At 38.5% G+C, this 24507-nt stretch overlaps 2 protein-coding genes across 2 annotated transcripts in view; one reads left to right on the forward strand and one right to left on the reverse strand.

Moving 5' to 3' along the window:
* The window catches only part of LOC311081974 (uncharacterized protein), a gene marked incomplete at its 3' end in the record, with an annotated part of 102380 nt that overhangs the window by 44308 nt on the left and 33565 nt on the right, over positions 1-24507 (reverse strand). The gene's annotated exons all lie outside the window — the stretch shown is intronic.
* Positions 2309-3840, forward strand: LOC311078318 (uncharacterized protein). Its single transcript, XM_084107062.1, has 4 exons — positions 2309-2426; positions 2549-2727; positions 2827-2857; positions 2947-3840. The coding sequence occupies exons 2-4, from the start codon at positions 2569-2571 to the stop codon at positions 3168-3170; spliced, it is 414 nt and encodes a 137-aa protein (XP_083963188.1). The 5' UTR covers positions 2309-2426; positions 2549-2568; the 3' UTR covers positions 3171-3840.

The following is a 24507-nucleotide window of genomic DNA, read 5'->3' on the forward strand; positions in this document are numbered from 1 at the left end:
CAGTGACATCATCACTTTGTGGAATGATATCTATATCAGTTGGATCGGTTCCATATGATATAATTAAATCGAGTGTATGATTAAGACGATGAGTTAGTCCGGTGACGTTTTGCTTGACCCCAAAGGAGTTTAATAAATCTGTAAACGCAGCCCCTAACGCATCATTTGGATTGTCTACATGTATGTTAAAATCTCCAACAATTAATGCTTTATCGACATTGACTAATAGGTCTGAGAGAAAATCTGCAAACTCTTTTAGGAAATCAGCGTAAGGCCCAGGCGGTCTATATACGGTAGCCAAGGCTAGAGATAATAGGGATGTTTTTCTAACATCTAAGAGCGTAACATTTAATACAAGTACTTCAAACGAAATAAACTTATAACCCATTTTCTGAGTAACATTGAGAATATCTCTATAGATTGTTGCAACACCGCCGCCACGACCAATCAGACGGGGTTCGTGCTTATAGGAGTATCCTGATGGAGTAGACTCATTTAGACCGAAATAATCATTAGGTTTAAGCCAGGTTTCAGTAAGGCAAAGTACATCGAAGCTATTATCTGTGACTATTTCATTTACAATAACTGCCTTAGGTGCGAGTGATCTAATGTTTAGAAGACCTAGCTTTAAAAATTGTTTTTGTTTACTAATAGCAACATTTTCTGGTTTAATAACAATTAGATTGTTCCTAGATCCTGCAGTAGATTTATTATTTGGTCTCACTAAACGAGGAATAGACACAGTTTCTATGCAATGTTCAACACTAGTATTTATATCAGTTAAATTGGTTAAATTGGTGCAGCAGAGACTATGATTTGGACTTTTGGTTACTAGTCAAAAGGTATTTAACATTTTGGAGATGTTATCCGACAAAAGATCTGCTCCGAATCTGCTTGGGTGTAAGCCATCAGCACGGAAAAGCCTAGGACGCTCCCAAAACAGATTCCAATTATTTAGAAAGAGCAGTTTCTGCTCACTGCACCATGACATTAACCATTCATTTAGCGCGAACAATCTACTAAACTTTTCATGTCCTAGTCGGTACGTGGGAAGCGGTCCTGACACAATAATCGTTGTTTCGGGCGATGTGCTGCGTACCGTATCGATCAGATTCCTGAAGTCTTTTTTCAGATTCTCCGTCTGACGCAGCCTGATGTCGTTCACTCCCGCGTGCAGGACAACAGTTCCGACGCGCTCGTCATCGTTCAGAATCTCGGGAACGCGAGCAGCGATTTCAGAAACACGAGCACCAGGAAAGCAGTGACTGTGCACCTTACTTTTACCTAACGTAGCATGTACGTGCCGAACGATGGAATCGCCGATGATCAAAGCATCGCGTTCTGTTTCGCGGAGAGGGGAGAAGCGGTTCTGTGTGGATAGCTCGAAAACTGGGAGGGTCGGAGAGAGTTTTGGTCTGGGCCTGACTCGCGTCTTCCGCTGCGGAACCACCCAGGCTTCGTGGTGGCGTGTTGGAGCCGGAGTGAACGAGACCATGGCTGATCGCGACCTCGGTGCTCGGGACCGATGTTGAGAAACGCACGGAGTAGACGAGATCGGAGTCAGCAGGTTAGTAACGTTAGTCACTGATTTGTGTGCATCGGCGCGTGATGTTTCAAGAGCCAAACGGCGGTCTATCAGCTCGGCCTGTCTTACTAAAAGGTCGTGGATCTGTTTCTCAACAGCTTCCAGCTCAGACGGCAATGCAGATGGACAGTAAGTTAGCAACGACGCTACCAGTGATGCTATCAATATTAATACTAATTTATGACTGAAGTCTTGGATATAATCCGTCTTTTTAGTGGTGCGCGGGTGTAGAGTAGACGCACAATAGGCGAAAAAGAATGTTTGTTTGTAAATGAGTGTAGAGAAGACATTTAGAAATGGACAAGAATGCAGTCAAATTTAAAAAATAAAATCATTTATTATCTTATTTTTTAATAAAGATCATATGGAACTGGTAATATTATAAATAAATGTATTCATCCAAGTGCAGTGTGTTGTATTCATGTTTTCTTGATGTAATAAATACTTCATCAGCCGGCAGGTCAGGTGCATAATGCAATGCGTCGTGACTCGTGTACATGTTTTAACTCTTATGTTAAAAAGACACAATTTTGACCACGTAATCGTTCGGCCTTAGAAAAAGTGAATGTTTGAACTCTGGTGTATGCTAAATGAAAACAGGTGAACAGGTGTATGAATGCGTCTGCAGGTGTATCTAACCCTAACAACTAATGACCAACTTTATTTTTGCTATTGTACATACATTTTATTCTTCTAACTGTTTGTCTTTGGTTAACATGGAGAAGAACAACAGGGAGGTTGGAAGACACAGTAGAGGAACTACAGAATAAATATGGAGAGAAAACAGCATTAAAAAGGATCAAGTCCATAGTGAAAAAAATCAGAAAAAAGAATATCAAACGTAGGAAAAGATTTATAATTTACTTTGTTAGTAGTTCAATATGTTTCTCAATCTTCAATAAACTTTACTATAATGTTTACATGGTTTTGGTTGTGTATTTAATTGTTAATTTTTTTTAACAGATGGTGCACATTCTGGAAACATGACAAATCAACAGCATAATAATACTACATCGTTCGGACAGCCATTAATTCAGATCCCTAATCAGCTTAACTTCACAATTGACCAGAAGAATGGTGGGTCAATATTTGCTCCAATCATGGTAGAAAAGACAATATATGGTGATGTTAGCATCAGTGCGGTGAGTGTCTGATCATTTAAGAAACAGTTGCGTAGTTAAGAAATGATTTATGTATGTTATATATATATATTTATGAGTATTTTTTGTTTTGTTTTTCAGGTGTCTCACTCTACCTTGGTAAACGAACATGGTAAGATCTCTTGTTGTAGAACACTGTGCATTCTCAAGTGTGATGCTCCTGTTAATAATATGACTATCCAACTTTGTCCTGATTTTTAGAAATTCTTCCGAATGTAAGCAATGAGATGAAATCAAGAATGCTGCGTGACGCTGAGAGGACTTTGGAGGGAAGTGCACCACAGACGGTCTCTCTAAACAAGATCTACACTGAACTGTTTATCATCAATGATGAGACTGACCCGATCAATAGAGAACATGAGACCTGGCAGATCGAGACGACACATGATTTAAACACATCATCTCAGAGACTCATAAAATCCTGAAGGAAATCCTTCAGCCACCCACAGATGAAAATATAATTGTGTGGTGATTTTCCAAATGATACAACTTAGTCTAAATAAGAGCAACGTAGAGTCCTCGGATTTCTTAAAAACATTGTGACACCATGTTGTATGGACAAAAGATCTAAGATCTAAGACGCCTTACAGTTTTTCAACCATCTAAAGTTTTTGAACAGACATTATTTAGTAGCAATTATACCTTAGGTTATATTTAAGCAAAATCATTTACATCATACATAAATATTCTAAAAGATATATAGAAGATATGATTTTAATAAAACTTTTATTGACATATATAAATATCTAATTTAAACTTTTAAGGTTATGCTTTTAAATGAATTTAGTATAAAACTATGGATGTACTCTGAAACGCGGACTAGATTTACTGTGACATTATCTTCCGAGGCTCATCTGGTCTGTCGTCCTCTCGTCTCTGTGAGGGTCTGGAACATTTATTTCACACTGTAGTTTATCTCTGAAGGATCTGGGGCTGTTTTGTTTATGACAACTTAAACTATTTGCTTTTTGGATTGTTGCATAAAGAACTACTTCACCTCTCTGGAAATGTAAGGTGTTTTTATTTATATATTTATTTAGCTAAAACTTTGTTTACATTTTATTAAATTATTTATTTATTTATTTCATTTTTGAAAATGTACAAATGTAGTTTTCTGTGATGGTCGTGTTTAGGTGTACGGGATAGAATATGCAGTTACGGTACAAAAATCATCATGGCTATGGAAAGCCATAAAAATTGAAACTCCAGCATGGACAAAAAAAAAATGCTGATTTAAGACGACTAAATACAGTTTTTCAACAATCTAAAGTTTTTGAACAGACATTGTCTCACATTACAACAATTATAATTTATGGTCACCGTTAGACAAAATCATTTATATCATACATAAGTCTTCTAAGAATATAAATATAAGATATGAATGTATTCAAACTTTAAAGATTTTTTAAAGAAAGAAAGTTAAGAACTTTACACTTCAGACTAAAGCAATCTTTCATTTTAAAAGATCACATTTACGATTACACAGTTTCTAAATGTTTTCATTGTTGCTCTCTCTCTGAAGATAGGCCTATGTGGTCATTTTCTCACAGATACAACTTAAGGAATTATTAAACATTTTACAGGTGTGAGATGACTTTTGTGACTCTCTGACACACACACACACACACACACACACACACACACACACACACACACACACACCCTTTGGCTGGTGCTTTTTGAAAGCTCCGCAGGTCAAACGCTGATGTAAAGAGAGGCCAGAGGGCCCTGATTTCTAAACATGTAAGATGATTTTTTATTTTCGTGAACCCGTTTCATACATTGCGTTGTTTCATGAGCTGTATGTTTTTTTCTTCAACTCTCTAAACATTTAACTGATTGTTTCATAACATGTAGGCCTATGTTTTTTTTTCAACTCTATAAACATTTAACTCATTGCATTTTTTTGTGTGAATCCATTTTATTTAAACTGGATAGTTCTACATTTATTTCAACTTTTTGTGTGAGGTTTTAGTAAGATCTTTATTTTATATTATTTATTTATAATCATTTATATTCTTTTAAAGAACAGAATGTTTATGTAAGATGATTTTTTATTCTTTTGTTTATCTAAAACTGAAAGAATTGATTTCAGTAAGATGTTATTTTATATTATTGTATATTATATTATTTGTGTGAAATATACATTATTTTATAAAATCTCTGTTTCTCACTATCACTGTGCTCTGGAATGTGGAGGAGCAGACGGAGGGGGGTGGAGAACCAATATGTGATTTTATATTTAACGCATTTTTGTGAACCCATTCATAAACTTGTTTAATACCCCTAAACATTTAACTGATTGTAATTTTGTGACATTGTTTAATCACAGTGTCTGAACAGCACGTTTCAGATGTCAGAGGGGAATCCCGTGACACACACACACACCGATGGTCACATCTCCTCTAATGTCTGATCTCCACGCACATACACACACACGCTTTGAGAGACTCATTGCAATTTTTTGTGACTCCATTTTATTTAAACTTTTGGTGTGAGGTTTTAGTAAGATCTTTATTTATTGTATAATCATTTATATTGTTTTAAAAGAATTGAATGGCTTTTCAACGTTTGTGTGAGACAAACTTCTACAGTTTTTTCCTTATCAGTTTTCACAGTACATCCCGGATACGCTCAGGAATATGTAGGGAGGATCGTGTGTGATACCAACTTCAAAAACACACAGACTAACTGTTATATTATTATGTCATGTTCAAAAGGCTTCAAAAGGCATCAAAACCCAAAACTAGCTGTCATGACATAATTATTATAACTGTGTCTTCAAAAACACACACACTAACTGTCATGTTCAAAAGGCTTCAAACAATTAAAACTAGATGACATAATTATTTAATCACAGTGTCTTCAAAACCTTCTGTCAATATCAAAAGGCATCAAACTAGCTGTCATAGCCATGATGTAATTATTAAAACACTTTCTGTCAATATCAAAAGGCATCAAACTAGCTGTCATAGCCATGATGTAATTATTAAAACACTTTCTGTCAATATCAAAAGGCATCAAACTAGCTGTCATAGCCATGATGTAATTATTAAAACACTTTCTGTCAATATCAAAAGGTATCAAAACCCGAAACGAACTGTCAACCTGTCAATCAAAATCAAAACTAACTGTCAACCTGTCAATCAAAAGTCAAAACTAACTGTCAAACCCCTTTGATCCCTTTGATTTCCTTTGATCTCCCTTTGATCTCACTTTGTTCTCTTTGATCCCTTTGATCCTATGCCAAAAGGTGCGGGTACCTGTCACCGGAAGGGGCGTGGCACCTGTCAATCAATCATTTTTTGACAGTTGCTGGATCATATCAACTACTCTTCAACAATAGGGTCATTGAGAGGTTTGCCACTCAGAAGGAGAGAAGGGCAAAATTCCTGTACAAATGAGATCTCACACACACACAAACACACACACACACACACACACACACACACAAACACACACACATGCAGCAGCCCGACCACATGTTTCTTTGTATATAGTAATTTTGTAAATAGAAATTTTGTCTTAAAGGGATAGTTCACCCAAAAATTAAAATTAGCTTGCAATAAGGAAGAAATTGGAAGAACCAGGACATTTTTTAATATAACTCCGATTGTATGCGTCCTATACTATGTCATATACACCTAGGATGGCTTGAGGGTGAGTAAATCATAGGCTAATTTTCATTTTTGGGTGAACTATCCCTTTAATACTATGTTTGCTATTTACTGTACATGTTGTGGAATATTTGCTTGAAAATTTTTTTTATTTTATTTAATCAGCTAATTAATTAATCACTAAGTATATTGTTTGAGTTCAAATGCAAATGGAAAGTTTGTGCAATATGTTTGTTTTTGTGAAAGAATGCCTACAACCTTTTAATACTGGCATTAAATAATTACTTTTTCACAGAGCACTGGTATCCTGCAGTTTTTCAAATGCGCGTTGCATCTACGGTAGCCGCTATGTACCAAAAAGCTATGACAGGATGTCTTATAATAGCACTTTGAGTTTTTCTTCGGGTGAACAGGTTTGTTATTTAAAACAAACTGAAACTTGAAACAACGAAAAAAGAATGTTACAGTATGAATTACTGACTGTGAAAAACATTAACTAAAGCCTTCTTTACTCGTTATATTTTTTGAAGTACGTGCATTGTTAGATATCATCATCATCAGAGCCTTCTCTAATGTTACTTTACTCAGTAGCTGCTATTCATCAAAGAGCCTGTTTAACTTTTACTATAAATGTTCTTCTGTCTATATAATAAAGTACTTCTCTATATAATAAAAAACTTATATAGTTTTTTTTCTGTCTATATAATAAAAAACTTCTCTAATGTTACTTTACTCAATAGCTGCTATTCATCAAAGAGCCTGTTTAACTTTTACTATAAATGTTCTTCTGTCTATATAATAAAGTACACAACCAAGCAATGAAAAAAAAGCTTGTAATTAAGACCGTAACATTGACTTACCTGTCGAGAAGTAAGCAGGAAACTTCAGCGTCTCTTTTAAAAGCTTTCTCCTGCATTAGCTATCCCGACATTAACCCTTGTTTTTGTAATCTCTGGTCACGTTTCCTTTTACGGTCTATTTTGGACTTTTCCGACGACGAGGACTCCTTATCCTGTGACTCAGCATATGTATGAATGAACGGTGTATAAATAACCGTACAGTGCAGCCTTTTAAACTTGCCGCGGCTGTGACAAGCGCCTCTCTCTGCTCTGCTCCTCCGCTTCTGCTGACTTCAGTCACGTGACGCTGGCTCTGAACGAAACGCGTTGTGGAAACACGTTGACCTAGTACTTTTTGTCCCTCTCTGCTATTATAGTTTTTCAAGATGGCGGAACTACATGGAAGCCTCCGTGGACCTACCCGTCCCATGTATATAAAGATAATAAATTCTTCGTTTACGAGGATTAGTCTGATCATTGGCATAGGTATTTGTACATCATTGATGGCATATTTATGAATAAAAATATTGATTTTAGATAATAAAATACCTAAAAAGTTACACACAGTCCCTTTAAAAGCTCTTTATCTGTTCTGTGTTTCTCTCTTTCCTTCAAACTCACCCTACTGTGACTTATGCACAGCTAAATACAAAATAACAATTCAAAACCCACAAAGAATATTTGTGGAACAGTTCCCAAAGGAAGGAGCAAAACTCAGGGAAGGTTTGCTGGGATCAGTAGTTCACTCTCCATCCAGACACAGTCGTGATGATACTGTACTTCTGTTCTCTGACCACACAACATCACTTCACTGAGCTGAACACTCGTTGTGTGTTTGATAGTAAGTTTATGATCAATCATGAGCTGAGTTTGGGAAGTAGTTAACAGTGAATTTGATCATGATTAGGGCCCTCTCAAGTAAAGTCATGACAAAATAATGCATTAACAAATAATTTAATACAATATGATTAAACATGCACTAGGATAATATATATTTGTATTCCTTTACACCACCAGTACAACAAAACAAACAAACAAAACAAAAGATAAAGGTTATTTGTAGTTATTTTACTCACAGTGCATTCACTGTGTGCTCATACTATGATCTCGATATCAATATTGTTAAAAGCGCTATAGAAATATATATGAATTGAATTGAATTTTTTATTAAAGTGTCTTGCACTTACATGCCCAGCCCAAATAGGCTTAAAAGACACTATTGACATAAAACAAACATAATATAGATAGATGACCATCATACAAAGTACATAGGAAGATGACCATCATACAGAGTACATTACCATCATTTTCACAATATAAACAAACAAAACACTGTCAATTTAGGTCTGGATATAAATTCCTTTGCCTAAGTTTCCATGCCTTTTCCACATATCTAGCCAAACTATAAATTTAATTTTCAAAGAGCCAGCTCAACATATCCCCATCCGTCATCCAAAACAAATCAGGCTTTTTATGTTGAATTCTCTCAAACATACCCATTCTTAAATCATGATATACAGGACAAAAAAACAAAAAATGCCATTCATCCTCAACGACCCTTAAATCACACATAACACATAATCTGTCTTCTTCTGGGACACCTTTATAGCGCCCCACCTCGATCTGCAAAGGCAACACCCCTGCTCTGAGTTGGGCACACAAAGACCTCTGTAATCTGGTTAACCAACATTTGACATAAGGCTCTGTGGAGTAATCATTTTTAAAGTGAACATAGCTTCTCAATTTAATAAACTTCTTATAACTTACTGTCTGTCTGTCTCTGTGTGTGTGTGTGTGTGTGTGTGCGCGCGCGTGCGTGTGTGTGTGTGTGTGATCAAGTGATCACGTTCGTTCCATATTGCATTTGTGCTCTAGTACATTGAAGTATGGAAATTTCCAGATTTTTTTATTCTGGATTTATTGATTTTTTTTTTGACAAATGAAAAATAAAAAACAATTTTCATTTTCAAAAGACATTCATTTCAAAGGTCTTGTGTGACTTTTTTTTTTTTTAAATACCTTCAGAACAACCGAATCTAGCACAGTTTTGTGTGTGTATAGATAGATAATTTAGAAAAAGAAAACCTTTTTTTTTTTTTTTTAACTCAAGAAAAGTCGACTGGGTCATATTTGACCCTAAAGGACAAATTAGGGTTCGGTCCTGGAGGGCCACTGTTATACTGTTATATTTGTTGTGTTTTATTTTCTGAGAGTGCAAGCATGATGTTGAATCATCATCATCATCACATTGTAACATAAATTCAATGCCATTATCATTGATTTTTGGATGAAATCAAAAAAAAAAAATGATGGGTGTAAAAGTGATGTGGATTCAATGCAGTTTACATTGACACATAAACATTGATTTAACATTGTTTTGATGGTTGCTTACTATCTGGTACCCTCATCAAACACAGCTAATCAATGTCTCCAGATCACAAACTCTGAGATCACAATGTGAATGTGTGCAAGAATAAACTGAGCATGTTCAAATGAACTCTTTCCAGACTAATTCCATTAAATGTCTTTAGAGAAAATACAGATTTCTTTACCTGTGAGAAGTGAAGAGAGAATGATCAGTCCCAGCAGACACAGATCACACTTATCAGCCATTTTGTGTTTCTGTCAGTCTTTCTCTTCATTATATATAGTTACAGCTCTTCCTTTAAACATCATCAGCTCCTCCTCTGGTTGGTAACTTCCTCTGATCTCTTCATCTGAGTGTTTAGTCCTGACTCTATGACACAGCTGAAGAAGCGATCAGAAAGATCTCTGGTGTAAAACTGTGTTGACTTTGAAAAGCTCTGGATCAGAAAGTGAGCTGAACTGTACAGTGGCGTCCAGAAACCAACCAAGTCCATAAAGAAGTATTATGTTTAACACTGAACAAAGTGCTTTGAATGAACAGTTCCACACAAATCAATACAAACATACATTTTTCCTCTCATTAGCCATGTTTCCATCACCCTGTTTTTATGCATATTTTGAAATATTGCATCAGAAACGAGTGATGGAAATGCAACATTTCTAAACTTTACGTTTGGATGGAAACCCAGCTATTGTAGCTACTGATTATTTGTCAGAGAAAACAATTTCAACATAATGAAATATATAGTTATTTTTAAGTGACCCAATACAGTGTCAGAGTAATTTTTATGTGTCTATTTTTTATTTTTTTTCATTTACACTTTTTTTTCCATCACATCACTAACACATTGTGTTGCTCTATATGTGTGTGTACCATGAAGCTTTTATTAGGCTACTAAGTTTGTGCTTGTGAAACTACAAATTCACAACCTCCAAAAGTGTTGCACTGACAGATGCGTCAAGATCACACTTCATCTATATATACACAGCAAAAACTCCAGTGTTAAATTAACTCTCCTGGGAGTTTATTTTAGACCACACTCAAAAGTGTTAAAATAAGGGTACATTAAAAAGTCAAGGGCCCAACTAAAGCAAACACTGATCACCATAACTATGTGATTTTCTCCTTCAGTGATTCTGCTTGTTAACATCAGGTGTCTTCAATAATTGTCAATTATCACTCAATTAATCACAGAATAATTAATTATAGCTTAATTATATCTTAATTCTAACTTTAACATTGCTTCACTGTTATTTTAACTCCCTTAGGGGCTGTTTACACGACACCGTTTTCAACATTACACTTTTTACGTATATTTACACGACAATGGTGTTTTGGGTGCCTGATAACACAAACGTTTGAAAACGGGTTTCGAAGTGCAAGTTTTTGAAAACGGTCTCCTCATAAACAATCAAAATGTGAATCTCTGAAGACGACGAGGTCATGCACATGCATATTATGTGTTCAGTCTATTGTCCTTCATTGCCATCTGATGGCCTGGCAGCAGAATACAGTGTTTTTAGACGTTTTCGCGAAACGTGTGAATGGGGATCGTTTTGACAACGGTGTCGTCTGTACGCGGAAAGCTCAAAGGAAAGACTTCTCTGTTTTAAGCATAACTGGGTTAATACTAATACTAAATTATAGTCTCATCAACATTTTCAATATATTTCTAAGAATTTCTTAAAGTTGTTCTGATAAAAAAATAAAATAAAATCCTTAAGAGTGTTTGTGTTAGAGAGACTTTAAATAGTACTATAGGATTCAGATTTGATCTCCTTCAGCGACAAAAACACTTTGCTGATTTCTCGAAGAAGCCTTCTTACCAACGAAAACAACTAGGCCAGGCAGCGGAATGAGTATCTATTCAGCAGAACAGCGGAGTCCGGCCAGCTGACTCAGCCCACTGCAGCTGACTGCATCATCTCACCTGCGGCCATTCCAGCGACTACTATGGCAATTTTCTGTGTTCTCCGCTGACTCACAAGACTGAGAATGATGCTCCTCTCCTGCTACTATCAGGTGAGTATAACAAGAGCGGTTTCACTAAAAGAGCATATTTTTCAGCTGCGTTTGTTTTAAAAATGCCACACCTCTGAGTGTGCCATTTGCTGGGCATGCCCCCGCAAGCTGCGTTCATTTGAGACGGACACTCTCACTATGAGAGCGCGAGTCTCGCGTCGCTGCGACACCTCCCCTCGTTCTCCGCTGTTCTCTTTTTCTCAAGAATGAGATGAAGAAATAATGGAGCCGTAGGGCTGAGAAAGCAGGACTAAACGAGTTCACTGCAGCAAGGGAATCCCCTGTCAGGTCAAGACTCAGATCATATAGTTGTGTGGCTTGCCGGGCCCACCCCCACAAGTCACATTCAATGAAGACTGATGCACTTGCTACGAGAGTGGCTGGGGATGAACACTCATGGCAAAGCGCAAGTCTCGCCTCTCTGCTCTCGCGTTCTGCACCTCAGCAGCGACCCAGGCCCCGAAGCAAAGCCGTAAGCCGCGCCTCCACCCGGCCAAACACTACTTCTATGAACACCAGTCCCCGACCCAGCGTGGCGAGCTGCCGTCTGAACAAATTCAGCCCTTAGCCACCCAGGGCTTGGAAAGATATCCTTGGTGTGTCAAAATGGGTTCTGGACATGATGACATGAGGTTACTCGCTCCAATTTGCTCACAGACCACCCCGCTTTGCGGGCATAGTCAATACTTCAGTGAAGAGCAACGTGGCTCACGTCCTCCGCACTGAAGTACTGAGCTTACACTGAAGGACCTTCGCCTGGACCCGATCCAACGCAGTGCTGAAGTGCCAACTAGTCTCTCCCTATGGAGGATCCCTTTACCACTCTACAGATAAAGCGTTGTCGGGAAACTCAATTCGCGTATCTACCCCGAATTGATAAAATAAAATAAAATTCTGTATCAAAAATTATAAGGAAAGACCAGTACTTTGTTTAGGCTTGGTTTGTAGGGAATTCCAAACCTGCGCACATATATTCAAATGCACATAACTATAGAACCAATTTTTAATGCGCATGTGAACGCCATCAGCGTTTCTCACAGGTTCCCGTTTAAAGTTTATGTAGAGAGAATGGTGTCGTCTTAGCGGCCCCTAATTTAATAACAAATGATCGTTGCGACGGAAGCGAATCAATCAAAACTAACTTTAGCTGGAAAATAACTTTATTAAAGAACCGCTATAAAGCCAAAACAATCTCTGTTACCTTAAATTATAAGTTTATCTCTGTAAAGCTGCTTTGAAACAATCTACATTGTTAAAAGCGCTATATAAATGAAGATGACTTGACTTGACTTGACTTTAGACTTTATATTTAGACTATAGACTTTATTCACGAGTTCACACATTAATTGTGGGTGCTAAAGTGATGTTGATTCAATGCAGTTAACGTTGAAACATTAACATTGATTTAACATTGTTTTGATGGTTGCTTGCTATCTGGGACCCTCATCAAACACAGCTAATCAATGTCTCCAGGATTACTAGAAAGCTACAGGCAGGAGAGTTTATCAGGGTTGGAGATAAACTCTGCAGGACAGTGGCCCTCCAGGACCGAGTTTACCCATCCCTGGCTAAAATCTTTGCTTGAAAGGTTTTGAATAGATGTGATGGTGATATGCGACAGTTTGGCCACACCCACTACACACTCCAGCCAGTCGGACGGATAACAGCTCCAAACCCTAAAAGCTCCACGTTTCATAACTCCACGAAAATGTTTTCTGGATGTATCCCTACATAAGAGACACAAGCATAACAGATTGTTATGATCCAGAAGATCACATTTGCTTTTATTTAGGCTTTATGGACAATTAGAGACATTCACATGATTGTGTAGGCTGTCTGTATATGTGCACTGCATTAAAGCTAATTTGTTTGTTTTTTTGTTTTTTTCAGATGAAGGAAAAAAGTATAGTACGTGCCTTGCCATCGACACCATATACATAATTAACACATTTGACAGACCAGACGATGCCAGTGCAGAAGGCACCTATGCTGGAACTTATACAGTTATAATTGCAACTGATAATTATACAGTTTATTTTATTAAAAAAACTTTTGGATGTCATACTGTAGAAACATTACTATAATCAATTATATGAAATTAATAACACACATGACAGTTTATAGATAGATAATGTGACTGTTAATAGATGACATCATCTGATCACATTTTATCTAACTGTTCTTGCCATAACACACAGTTCCAGCAGCCAGAGAAAAACTAACATTAAAACATCAAGGGCCCTATTTTAACGATCTGAAACGCAAGTGTCAAGCGCAAAGCGCAAGTGACTTTGTGGGCGGGTCTTGGGCGCTGTTGCTATTTTCCCGGCGGGATAAATGACTCTTGCGCCAGGCGCAAATCTAAAATGGGTTGGTCTGAAGAGCTTCATTATTCATAGGTGTGGTTTTGGCGTAACGTGAAATAAACCAATCAGAGCCTCATCTCACATTCCCTTTAAGAGCAGACGCGCTTTTTCCATTGCTATTGTAACGGTGGATTTGCCATCTATCTATCTATCGTAATAATGTATGATTTGCAAAAATGAAAACTGCTGCTTCTGTGTAGATGAGAGAATCAAAGTGTATGCGCGTTGTGCACACGCTACATTGATTATGGCCAAGCATGCACCCTTAAAATAGCATATGAATAACATGCGCAACGTGCCACTGACTTTAAACTATTTTTTCCTGGTTAGTGGCGCAATTGTTTTCTAAACCTGCAAAATAGCATGAAGGAACGTTTGCGCCGGAACACGCCTCCTTTTTTGCGCTGAACCGCCCAGGGAGCGCAAGTTCATTCCCTAGTTTAGCGACGTGCTTCTGTGGAGGGAAAAGCGCGCTTTGCGCGGGTGCAAAATAGGAATGATACATGCGTTGGTGTACAAAGTCAATTGCGCTGGGTGCAAGATAGGGCCCCAAGAGTCAAACTGACCAACTAAAACAAACACATCAAACCAAACTATTATTATTAATAAGGGTGTATTCACACCAGGAAAGTCCGATAGTCCGATCACTTGCTTTGGTCCGGACCAAATGTTGATTTTTTTTGTTTGGTACGGTTCGCTTTCACACTGCTCTTTTTACAAGTGAACCAAAATGTGTAAACAAAACCACACTTGTGCTAAGGTCGTCCATTCATTGGACAGGAATTCTCAAGCAGGGAAAAGCAGGAAGTGCACAAACAGGCTCAGCATGGAGATATTTCGTAATGTAATATTTGTTATTTTACTGATTTGGTGTTATTCTCTACAAACGCAATATGAAGAAACTATGGTAGTATAGATAAAAGCCCGCCCGCACTGACAATTGATTGCTTGGGTCCTTACATGCGCTTCGTGAGGCACACTAGCTGGCGCACACACACACGCAAGGTCTCTCGCTCCCTCTCTCTGCCGTGCGCGCGCTCTTGCTCGCTCGCTCTAGATTCCCGGATATTTTAACTGATTTGCGGGCATCAGGGAGCCGCTATCGACATGCGGGAGACTCCCGGAACTTCCGGGAGACTTGGGATGTCTGTATAATAAGACACCATTATGCCAAAATGTCCGTTTTGTTAAGTATCCTCATAAGAGCAGTCAAATAAAAAGACGCAGTTTTCTGCAGTTGGGTCGGTTCATGTTCAGACCGTAAACGAACCGTACCAGAGTTCGTTTGGAACCGTACCGAGACCACCTCTTCAGCTGGGTCTCGGTTCGATTGTTTGGTCCGCACCCGAGTTCGATTGCTGTATTCACACCTGCCCAAAAGGTCCGCACCAAGGGGGGAAACGAACTAGAGTTCGATTCAATCGAACCAAACAAGGCAGGTGTGAATACACCCTAAATCATCATCATCTAAACCTCTGTTAATCTCAATAAGAACTTTTCCACACATATGACAGAAATAAAGTAAATTTGGTTTGTAATAAGTGAAGCTGGTAATGCTGTTTGTGGAGTTGTTTAATGAAGTTGGTGCCTGATATCAAATGTTTAGGCCGGCTACACACCGGCTGCACACTGGCTGCGTGGCGTGAGCGTGGCGTTTCTGTTGCGTGAGCGTGGCGTTTTCTATGTCTTTGCACACCAGAAAAGTGTCTGACTTGGCGCTGCTGCTGCTAGGTGACGATACAGCAAAGACAACGTCGGCAGTTTTGACGGCAAAATAGGCTACAGAATATTTCGTTCTGTATTGACAAGTGCATAATACAATGCAACACGTTCTATTTCTAGCATGCACAGCGTTTTCTTTCGCACCCGAGACGTGTGTGTCACGCAGCCAGTGTGTAGCCGGCCTAACACATCAACCCAATTTTCATTTTCAACCAAAATTTGACGTCTAAACGATGAAGTTCATGTCCAATAACATTTATATCTGGGGTGACCTCACATTGTGGCCATAATATGCACACAGTGAGTGCGCTGTGAGGTTACACTTGTGACTCACATTGTGATCATATGGAGAGATCACTGTGAGATCAACATGTTGACTGGGATGTTAATGAAAATAAATCTGGCCTTTTATTTGTAAAAAAAAAAACCCACACATTTTAATCTAAACTTGGTGTCACTATTCTTCAGGGTGATCAGAGTTTTTTCTTTGTTTTCTGAGAAGAAGAAAAGGTAACGCTTTAGATTACAGCCCGGAAAGTACTGCGTAATTAAAATGAAAGTACAGTGTAACTTTCGGTAATTACAGTGTACCTATAAAGTACTTACGTGTAAGTATAGGGGAATAATATGTTTTGGGAATAATAAGTTTTGGGAATAAAGGGGTAACAACCAGGAAAATAACAAATTATTTAGGCAAATTATTTAGACTGCAAGTAGTCCATGTAATTACAGGGTAAGTATGACATTGCGGGCTGTAAATTAAAGTGGTGCTTCTTACCCTCTTGTTTCATGTAGTTACAGGGTAAGTACAATAAAAACACATGTACACACAATCTGATATCACTTGGAAAACCTTTATTTGAAAAACAACTTATTTCAAAACAGATTTACAACATATTACACTTCTTATTCTTTATTATTTTTTAAAAATCAATTTTTCATTTCAAATACTAAAGTCCTGACAGAAAGTAGCATGTTTTGTCCTTTTTTGTTTCTCTTGCATGGCTTCCTCCTCCTCTTGGTCCTCCTCTTCTTTTTCTATCGTTCCACTGATTAGCCTAATCTTAAGAAGGAGTCTTTTTCTATTCTGTATTATGTATTAAAAGAAAATACAGTACACCCAGAAATGTTCTCATAATTTACTCATATTTTCGCTACCGACCAACTGTCACCAGCGAGTGCATGAGAGTCGGCTTCACAGGGTCGGCTTTTGGTGAAGCTTTAAGCGTTCATTGCATTCTCTTGCGCGAGAACTGGTGTCTCTGTTCTTCTGCATGGTTTGTTTTTCATTATTATTATCTGTTATTGTTTGTATTTTGTTGTGTGCAATAATAAAAACATTTTAAAAAATAATAATAATTCGACATTCGGTTTTTCGGTGCGCTTACGTCACGCTTTAAATTGTCAAGCGTAAACTTACTCAACCCTCTCATGAACGCGCAGGTGACAGGTTGGAAGCGATAGTCTTCTACAGTTAAAAAATGTACAATATTTGGTATTTTTCTGTCACTTCAGAAGACATTGATTCATCCATTGGGGTCGTATGGATTACTCTAGTTATTGTTGTATGTGCTGTTGTCAACTTTTAGGAACACATGAGCTTGCATTATATGCATTTACAGAGATTATTTATTTTTCTAAAAACTTTTGTTTGTGTTAATCTGAAGAAGGAAATTTGTATACATCTCGGATGACATGACGGTAAAAGATGAGTAAATGGTGACGACATTTCTGTACTGTATTTTCTTTTAACACATAATACAGAATAGCAAGAGACATGTCATGGGATTTCTTCTTAAGATTCATCAGTGGAAAGAAAGAAAAAGAAGAAGAGGAACAAGAGGAGGAGGAAACCAAGCAAGAGAAACAAAGTGCTGTAAATCCGTTTTGAAATAAGTTGTTTTTCAAATAAAGTTTTTCCAAGTGATATCAGATTGTGTGTACATGTGTTTTTATTGTACTTACCCTGTAACTACATGAAACAAGAGGGTAAGAAGCACCACTTTAATTTACAGCCCGCAATGTCATACTTACCCTTTAACTACATGGAACAAGAGTAGCCTATATTTTCCCAGCATTTAAAAAAAAAAAGTTGCAATAGTTTTACTTGCCTTGAAACTTAATCAGTGCACCTTTGCAATAATAACAAATTAGCCTACTTTAATAAATGCACTGATATGTACCCCGTAATTTTAAAAAAGCCTTTATGTATTTTTATACACTATTATTACAAAAAAGGTGCAGTGTATGTACTCGCTAAATTGCTCCCAAAAGTAAGATTCTAAAATACTTAGTCTAAATAATTTGCCTAAATAATTTGTTATTGTCCTGGTTGTTACCCCTTTATTCCCAAAACTTTACATATTATTCCCCTATACTTACACGTAAGTACTTTATAGGTACACTGTAATTACTGAAAGTTATACTGTAGTTTCATTTTAATTACGCAGTACTTTCCGGGCTGTAATCTAAAGTGTTACCGAAGAAAATAAAACGATAAACAATCCTCTGTAAGTTTTTGCTATTTTAAATATTGTTGCAGATTTGCTCAAAACTCATCAGTATTTTATTCTAATATTGCAGGCATCTCTATTTCCTCTGGGTGCTTCGAGTCCTTCCTCCCTGCAAAATAAAAGCATTGACTGACCTCTCGTATGTGTTTTTATCATGATTGCAGATTGTTCCAGATCAGATGAGTGTGAATCATCAGATTGTGTGCGGCTCAAAACTCACCAGCTCTTCTTGCACAGATGATCTGAAGAAGAATCACAGTAGGAGCAGCAAACACTGCGATCTCAACAATAATCACAATCACTGCAGGAAACATGAGAGGAAGAAGAGAAACTGTACATGACTGAAGTCAAGGGTATTCAACTATCAACAGTTATTGATGAAGCTTTTACAGACTGACTGATAGTTTAATGTTATAAAGCTGTCAGTATAAATGAACGTGTCATACCTCTGTATAATGATCCAGCAGTCACACAGACTAAAGTTTCTCCTGGATCTGTGGATCACGTCTGTTAGTTCAGTTCAACACATAATGCCACATATACACAACATCATCATCACATAATACTTGAGCTGCTCATCACAGAAATGATGGATATGTGCAATAGTCTGTCATCATTATCTTCTTACTTCAATCATCAAGGTGTCAGGAGGAGAATGACTATCGCCATTGACCAAAAAGAAATCTATTTGATGCTTTATTCATTCAAAGATATTCATGTTATAACTTATAAGTGAGTTCCCTTTCAGTCGGGTAACGTTCGACTTAGTCGATCGTACCGACTGATGGGATCACGCCAGGGAGCCAGATGTCTTCGATATAGTATACAAATCAAGCCAAATGAGCTTTAGCAGGTGCACAATCCATGCACCGGCCTGCAGCGCAGGTATAACAGAGAAGTGAATGCACCAACCATTCATTATTTTCGCTGAGGAGCCGATCGGTTGTTATGTCGATATCTCTGAAAGTGTACTTTAATAACAAGCCACCATAACAAGTGTGTGTCGGCACCTCTGTTGGAAGCTCTCCCAGTGCTGACGTTACAGCGTGTGGCAGCGGTGATCGTGAGCTTCTGAATCTCTTAACTGCTGTTCTCACAGCAACCTTTGTGTAGGTGCCAAATGTTTGTTTTACATTCAAGAACGTAAAATAAGTTTATATTTGATATTTTATTTTGTTCATGATCCACATAATTCATAATTTAGGATTTATAATGTAGATAATTAAGAATTGGATTTTAGCGTTGCATTTGTAATTTTAATAAGTACTGCCACTTTAAGCACGTAGACAACGACGGTGCTAGAAAAAGATAAGGGTTGATGGAGAAGGAGTCGCACGGTTTTTCTGACCGTGTTTTCCTGTCAGTTTATAGACGTGCATGTGCACGAGTCAGTGTTTGGAAGGAACATTTTATTTTGTATATACAGAAGTCACATATTGTTTGTTAAAATAAACCTGCAACCGTGATTCAAGAGAAAGAGTTCGTTTTTATTTTAGCATCCTGGAACACGCGTCAGCCACAAGACTTCTCTCTTATTTTTTGAAATTAGAAATCGAAGTGGAAATAACCTAAACATTTAGTCAGAAAAACCCTTTGCTTCGTGTGGAAGAGGAATTTTGGAAAGGATATGATGCTCGTGGACATCGCGGACTGTTTGGATAACGTTAACAAGGAACCAAAGGATAGCCGTACACAGAAGATGAACGGTAACTAACTGCGTGTGGAAAAAGTTTTGGTAAGCTGCAACTTGTTTCGCTATTTTTGGAAGTTTGTCAAAATGAACGAAGTTACCGGACATCTAGTTTGTGGAAAAAGAGAATCGAAAATGACAGAGAAGGCTATTGAAGAAAAGCTGCATAAGTTAATTCAATCTAGAAAGGCCAAGTTAGGACATTTAACTAGCCAAGCTAATCAGATTGAAAGACTAATGGAAGACGATGTTAACGTGAACACAGTTAAACAGAAATTGCGTTTGAATTATCAAGACTCATTTGGAGAATTGAGCAAGATGAATGACAGTTTAGAGCAATTAATGTATGTGGAAGAATTCCAGAAGGATCAAAGCTCTTGGTATGAGCCAAATGCAAGTCGTATACATGGATTTATTCAACACGTGGAACTGTGGATTAAAGCAGCTGAGGAGCGTTTAGAACAAGCTAGGCACTGTGATGAAGACATCCATCCTTCTGACAGCGTCTCTGCTGTGTCTGCATTGAGCAGTAGGAGCAAAAAGCGTGGTTCAACCACTGGAAGCAAAGTGTCCAATACTTCCTCAGTGCGCCTTAAAGCGGAAATAGAAAGAGCTACATTGCTTGCACAGGCAGCGGCTTTAAAACAAAAACAAGATCTTGAGCGTCAGGAAGCAGAGTTAAAATCAAAAAGAGAAGAATTAGATTTACAGACGGCAATTGCTGCCTCTGATGCCAAATTAAGAGTTTTAGAACATTTTGAAAATGAGCGTTCATCACAAGTGAGCCCTGCGCATGCAATGACAATTGACTCTGGATGTATTCCATTACTTGCAAGTCGAAATCCAGTCACCAACACAAAAAACGAACGTGTTGAATTCGTACCTCTTCAGCCTCATCCTATAGGCACCCATCAGTTTACAGCGAAAAATGAAACAGATGATCACGCAATTGAAACACTTTGTAGTGTTATGACTCGTCAGAATACTATAACAGAGTTGATAGCGAAACAACAGAAAATGATGACTTTGCCACCATTAGACATTCCTGTATTCAGTGGTGATCCTCTTGATTACAATACATTTGTAAGAGCCTTTGAGCATGGCGTAGAATCTCGCACTGAAAGCCCTAAGGATCGTCTTTACTTTTTAGAACAGTTCACAAGTGGACAGCCTAAGGAGTTAATAAAGAGCTGTCTTCATATGCATCCAAATGAAGGTTATTACAAAGCCAGACAGTTACTTGGGGAATACTTTGGAAATGACTACAAAATTGCTGTGGCCTATATGAACAAAGTCTTGAATTGGACGCCTATCAGGCCAGAAGATGCAGAAGCTCTCAATGCGTTTTCACTTTTTCTGACAGCTTGCCGTAATACCATGGCTGAAGTGAGTTACATGGAGGAGCTTGATAATGTTGCAAACCTCAAAATAATTGTAACAAAGCTTCCATACAAGCTACGTGAAAAATGGAGAAGTGTTGCATGTGAGGTTCAAGAACGATGTGACAGGAGAGTCAAGTTCATGGATTTGGTAGAGTTCATAAATAAACAAGCCAAAATTGCACTTCATCCAATCTTTGGAGACATAAAGGATAGCACAGCTGCCAAAACATCTACAACTAAACAAAACAATAACAAAGAGCAAAGAAAAGGTGTAATCAAGAAATCATTCACCACAAGTTATGTACAGTTGGACAAACAAAAGCCAAACACAAAGTCAAGAGAAAACACAAGTTCCATGATAACAACGCAGACCTGTCTCTTTTGTGAGGGTGAGCACTCCATAGACCTGTGTGGTAAACTTAAAGAAAAGTCACATGATGAAAAGATAGAGTTCTTAAAGAAAAAAGGACTTTGTTTTGGCTGCTTGAAGCAAGGGCACATGAGCAAATTCTGCAAAGGAAGAATTAGTTGTCTGGTGTGTTCTCTAATTCATCCTACGTTGCTACATATCGAGAAAAGGAACACAGCTGTGGAATCAGAGAAGAATACTAAAAGCAGTGAAACTCAAACAATCTTAAGTGCTTTTGTTAATGCAGAATCAAAGGGTTGTGAGCTGAATGGGGCCGGGGAAGATGACTGTTTACTTACAATCGTTCCTGTTAAAGTAAAGGCCAGGAAGGGGAAAACAGTGGTGCAAACTTACGCATTCGTGGACCCGGGTAGCTCAGCCATGTTCTGTACAGAAGCATTGATGGATGAATTGAAGCTCACTGGGAGAAAGACTGACATACTACTAAGAACCATGAATGAAGAGAAACCCGTCTGTACGTACAAGGTGTCGGGCTTGGAGATCAGTAGTTTGTCTGGTGAGGAATTCATAGATCTTCCAGATGTCTTCACGCAAAAGTCAATACCTGTTGGAAAGGAAAACATACCACAACAAAAGGATATTGAAAGGTGGACCTACCTTAAAGGCATAAACTTACCTCAAATTGAAGCTAACATTGGATTGCTTATTGGAGCAAACGTACCTAAAGCTATGGAGCCGTGGGAGGTGGTGGGCAGTGTTGGTGATGGGCCATATGCAGTTTGGACCAGGTTAGGCTGGTTTGTGAACGGACCTTGGAGGGAAACCTGCTGTCATGCAGACAAGAGAAAGCCAACAAAGACAGTGGTAAACCGCATATCAGTGAGCAGTTTAGAAAATCTGTGGTTACAACAGTTTAAAATGGATTTTCCCGAAAGTGGAAAGCATGATGAAGTGGAAATGTCCAGAGAGGATCATCAGTTTATGGATATGGTCATGGAATCTGCTAAACTGATAGACGGCCATTACTCCTTATGTCTACCCCTCAAAAACAGATTGGTCAACATGCCAAATAATCGCCCAATTGCTGAGCAACGAGCACACAATTTAGAGCGAAAGTTTCTCAAGAATGACTGCTTTAGACAGGAGTATACAGACTTTATGGACAACCTGATTCAAAAGGGCTATGCAGTGAAATTGTCCAATGATCAACTGAAGCACAAAGAAGGGAAAGTGTGGTATATACCACACCACGCCGTGTACCACCCTGTCAAACAGAAATTGAGAGTTGTGTTTGACTGTGCAGCGTCCTATAGAGGCACATCCCTGAACGATCAACTTCTCCAGGGTCCAGACTTGACCAGCAGTCTGATTGGTGTTGTTATCCGATTCAGACAAGAGCCTGTTGCGATTATGGCGGATGTGGAAGCAATGTTCCACCAAGTAAAGGTGTCTGATGAAGACTCTGATTTACTCAGGTTCCTCTGGTGGACGGACGGTGACTGCAATCAAACACTGAACGAGCACAAGATGACTGTGCATTTGTTTGGGGCCACATCCTCACCCAGTTGCGCCAATTTTGCCTTGAGGAGGTGTGCTGAAGATCAGCATGGGCAGTTCAGAGAAGAAGTGGTTCAGACGGTTTTACAGAATTTTTACGTCGATGACTGTCTCAAGTCTGTTGCCACAGAGGAGGCAGCCATATTAATGTGTCAGGATCTTATGAAGATCTGTGCTAATGGAGGATTTCGTCTCAACAAATGGGTGAGCAACCGACGTAAAGTGCTCGATTCGATCCCGAAGTCTGAACTGGCTACAGAAATGAAAACCTTGGATCTGGATAATGAGGAACTTCCTCTGGAGAGGGCTCTCGGTCTCAACTGGTGTGTCGAGTCAGACACGTTCAAATTCAAGATCACCATTAGAGATCGCCCATTTACGAGAAGAGGTCTTCTGTCAGTCATTGGATCAGTCTATGACCCTTTAGGCATCTTGTCACCTGTAGTCTTACCAGCGAAGATTATGCTGCAAGAACTGTGTAGACTGAGGACTGGATGGGATGACGACTTACCCGAGCATGTGAAAAGGCGGTGATTTGACTGGTTAGTCAGTAGGGGTGTAACGGTACGTGTATTCGTACCGGACCGTTTCGGTACAGGGCTTTCGGTTCGGTGCACGTGTGTACCGAATGACTAAATGCAATATTTTGTGTGCGGAACATAGGTACATTTTCGTGTTTCCACACGAACATATTAAGTGGCGGAAGCCTTCGCGTTCAGCGCAAATCCCGCCCTGCAGCTGATTCTAAAGTTTTACCAGAGCCCGTCTGGTTTTAGTTTTACCCGTCGTCACTGTAACCTAAACCAATGAAATCGACTGCAGGGCGAAAAAAAGCTTTTCCGCTCCGCCTCCGTGTGCGCCGCCGCACTCTCCGTTCCGTGTGTGTGTGTTTGTGTGTGTGTGTGTCTGCGCGCTGCGCTCTCTGCTCAATGTTCGACTCCGTGTTTGCGCTGCGCGTTCTTCTCTGTCGTTAACGGCCCAAACACTCCAATCATGTACCGATCACGCACTGGAAAAGCAAAGTCCCCTCAAATAAGGTGAAATTTATCAGTAGTACACTTCTGTTTGCTGAGCTGGTATAGCCACGCTAGCAATGGTAAAATGACCTGCTCTGATCACATGCTCTGGTAATAATAGCTTTGTATGAATATATTTTATTTTGATAATTAGTAAAAAAAAATGGGAAAAAAATCTTAAATTGATTGTTGATTGATTATTGAAAAAGAATAATACATTGATATATATGTTTAATATTATTTTAATACAGGGCTATTTTCTGTTCTTTTTTTTCCGGTGTTTCATTTAATTAGGTGATT

Source organism: Abramis brama, assembly GCF_963993115.1.
Source record: "Abramis brama genome assembly, chromosome: 1".
Taxonomy (NCBI): domain Eukaryota; kingdom Metazoa; phylum Chordata; class Actinopteri; order Cypriniformes; family Leuciscidae; genus Abramis; species Abramis brama.

Coding starts and splice junctions, on each gene's coding strand:
- LOC311078318 (XM_084107062.1), top strand. CDS start 2,569: ATGACAAATCAACAGCATAATAATACTACATCGTTCGGACAGCCATTA. Junction 2,728..2,826: donor GTGATGTTAGCATCAGTGCG/GTGAGTGTCTGA, acceptor TTTGTTTTTCAG/GTGTCTCACTCTACCTTGGT. Junction 2,858..2,946: donor TACCTTGGTAAACGAACATG/GTAAGATCTCTT, acceptor CCTGATTTTTAG/AAATTCTTCCGAATGTAAGC.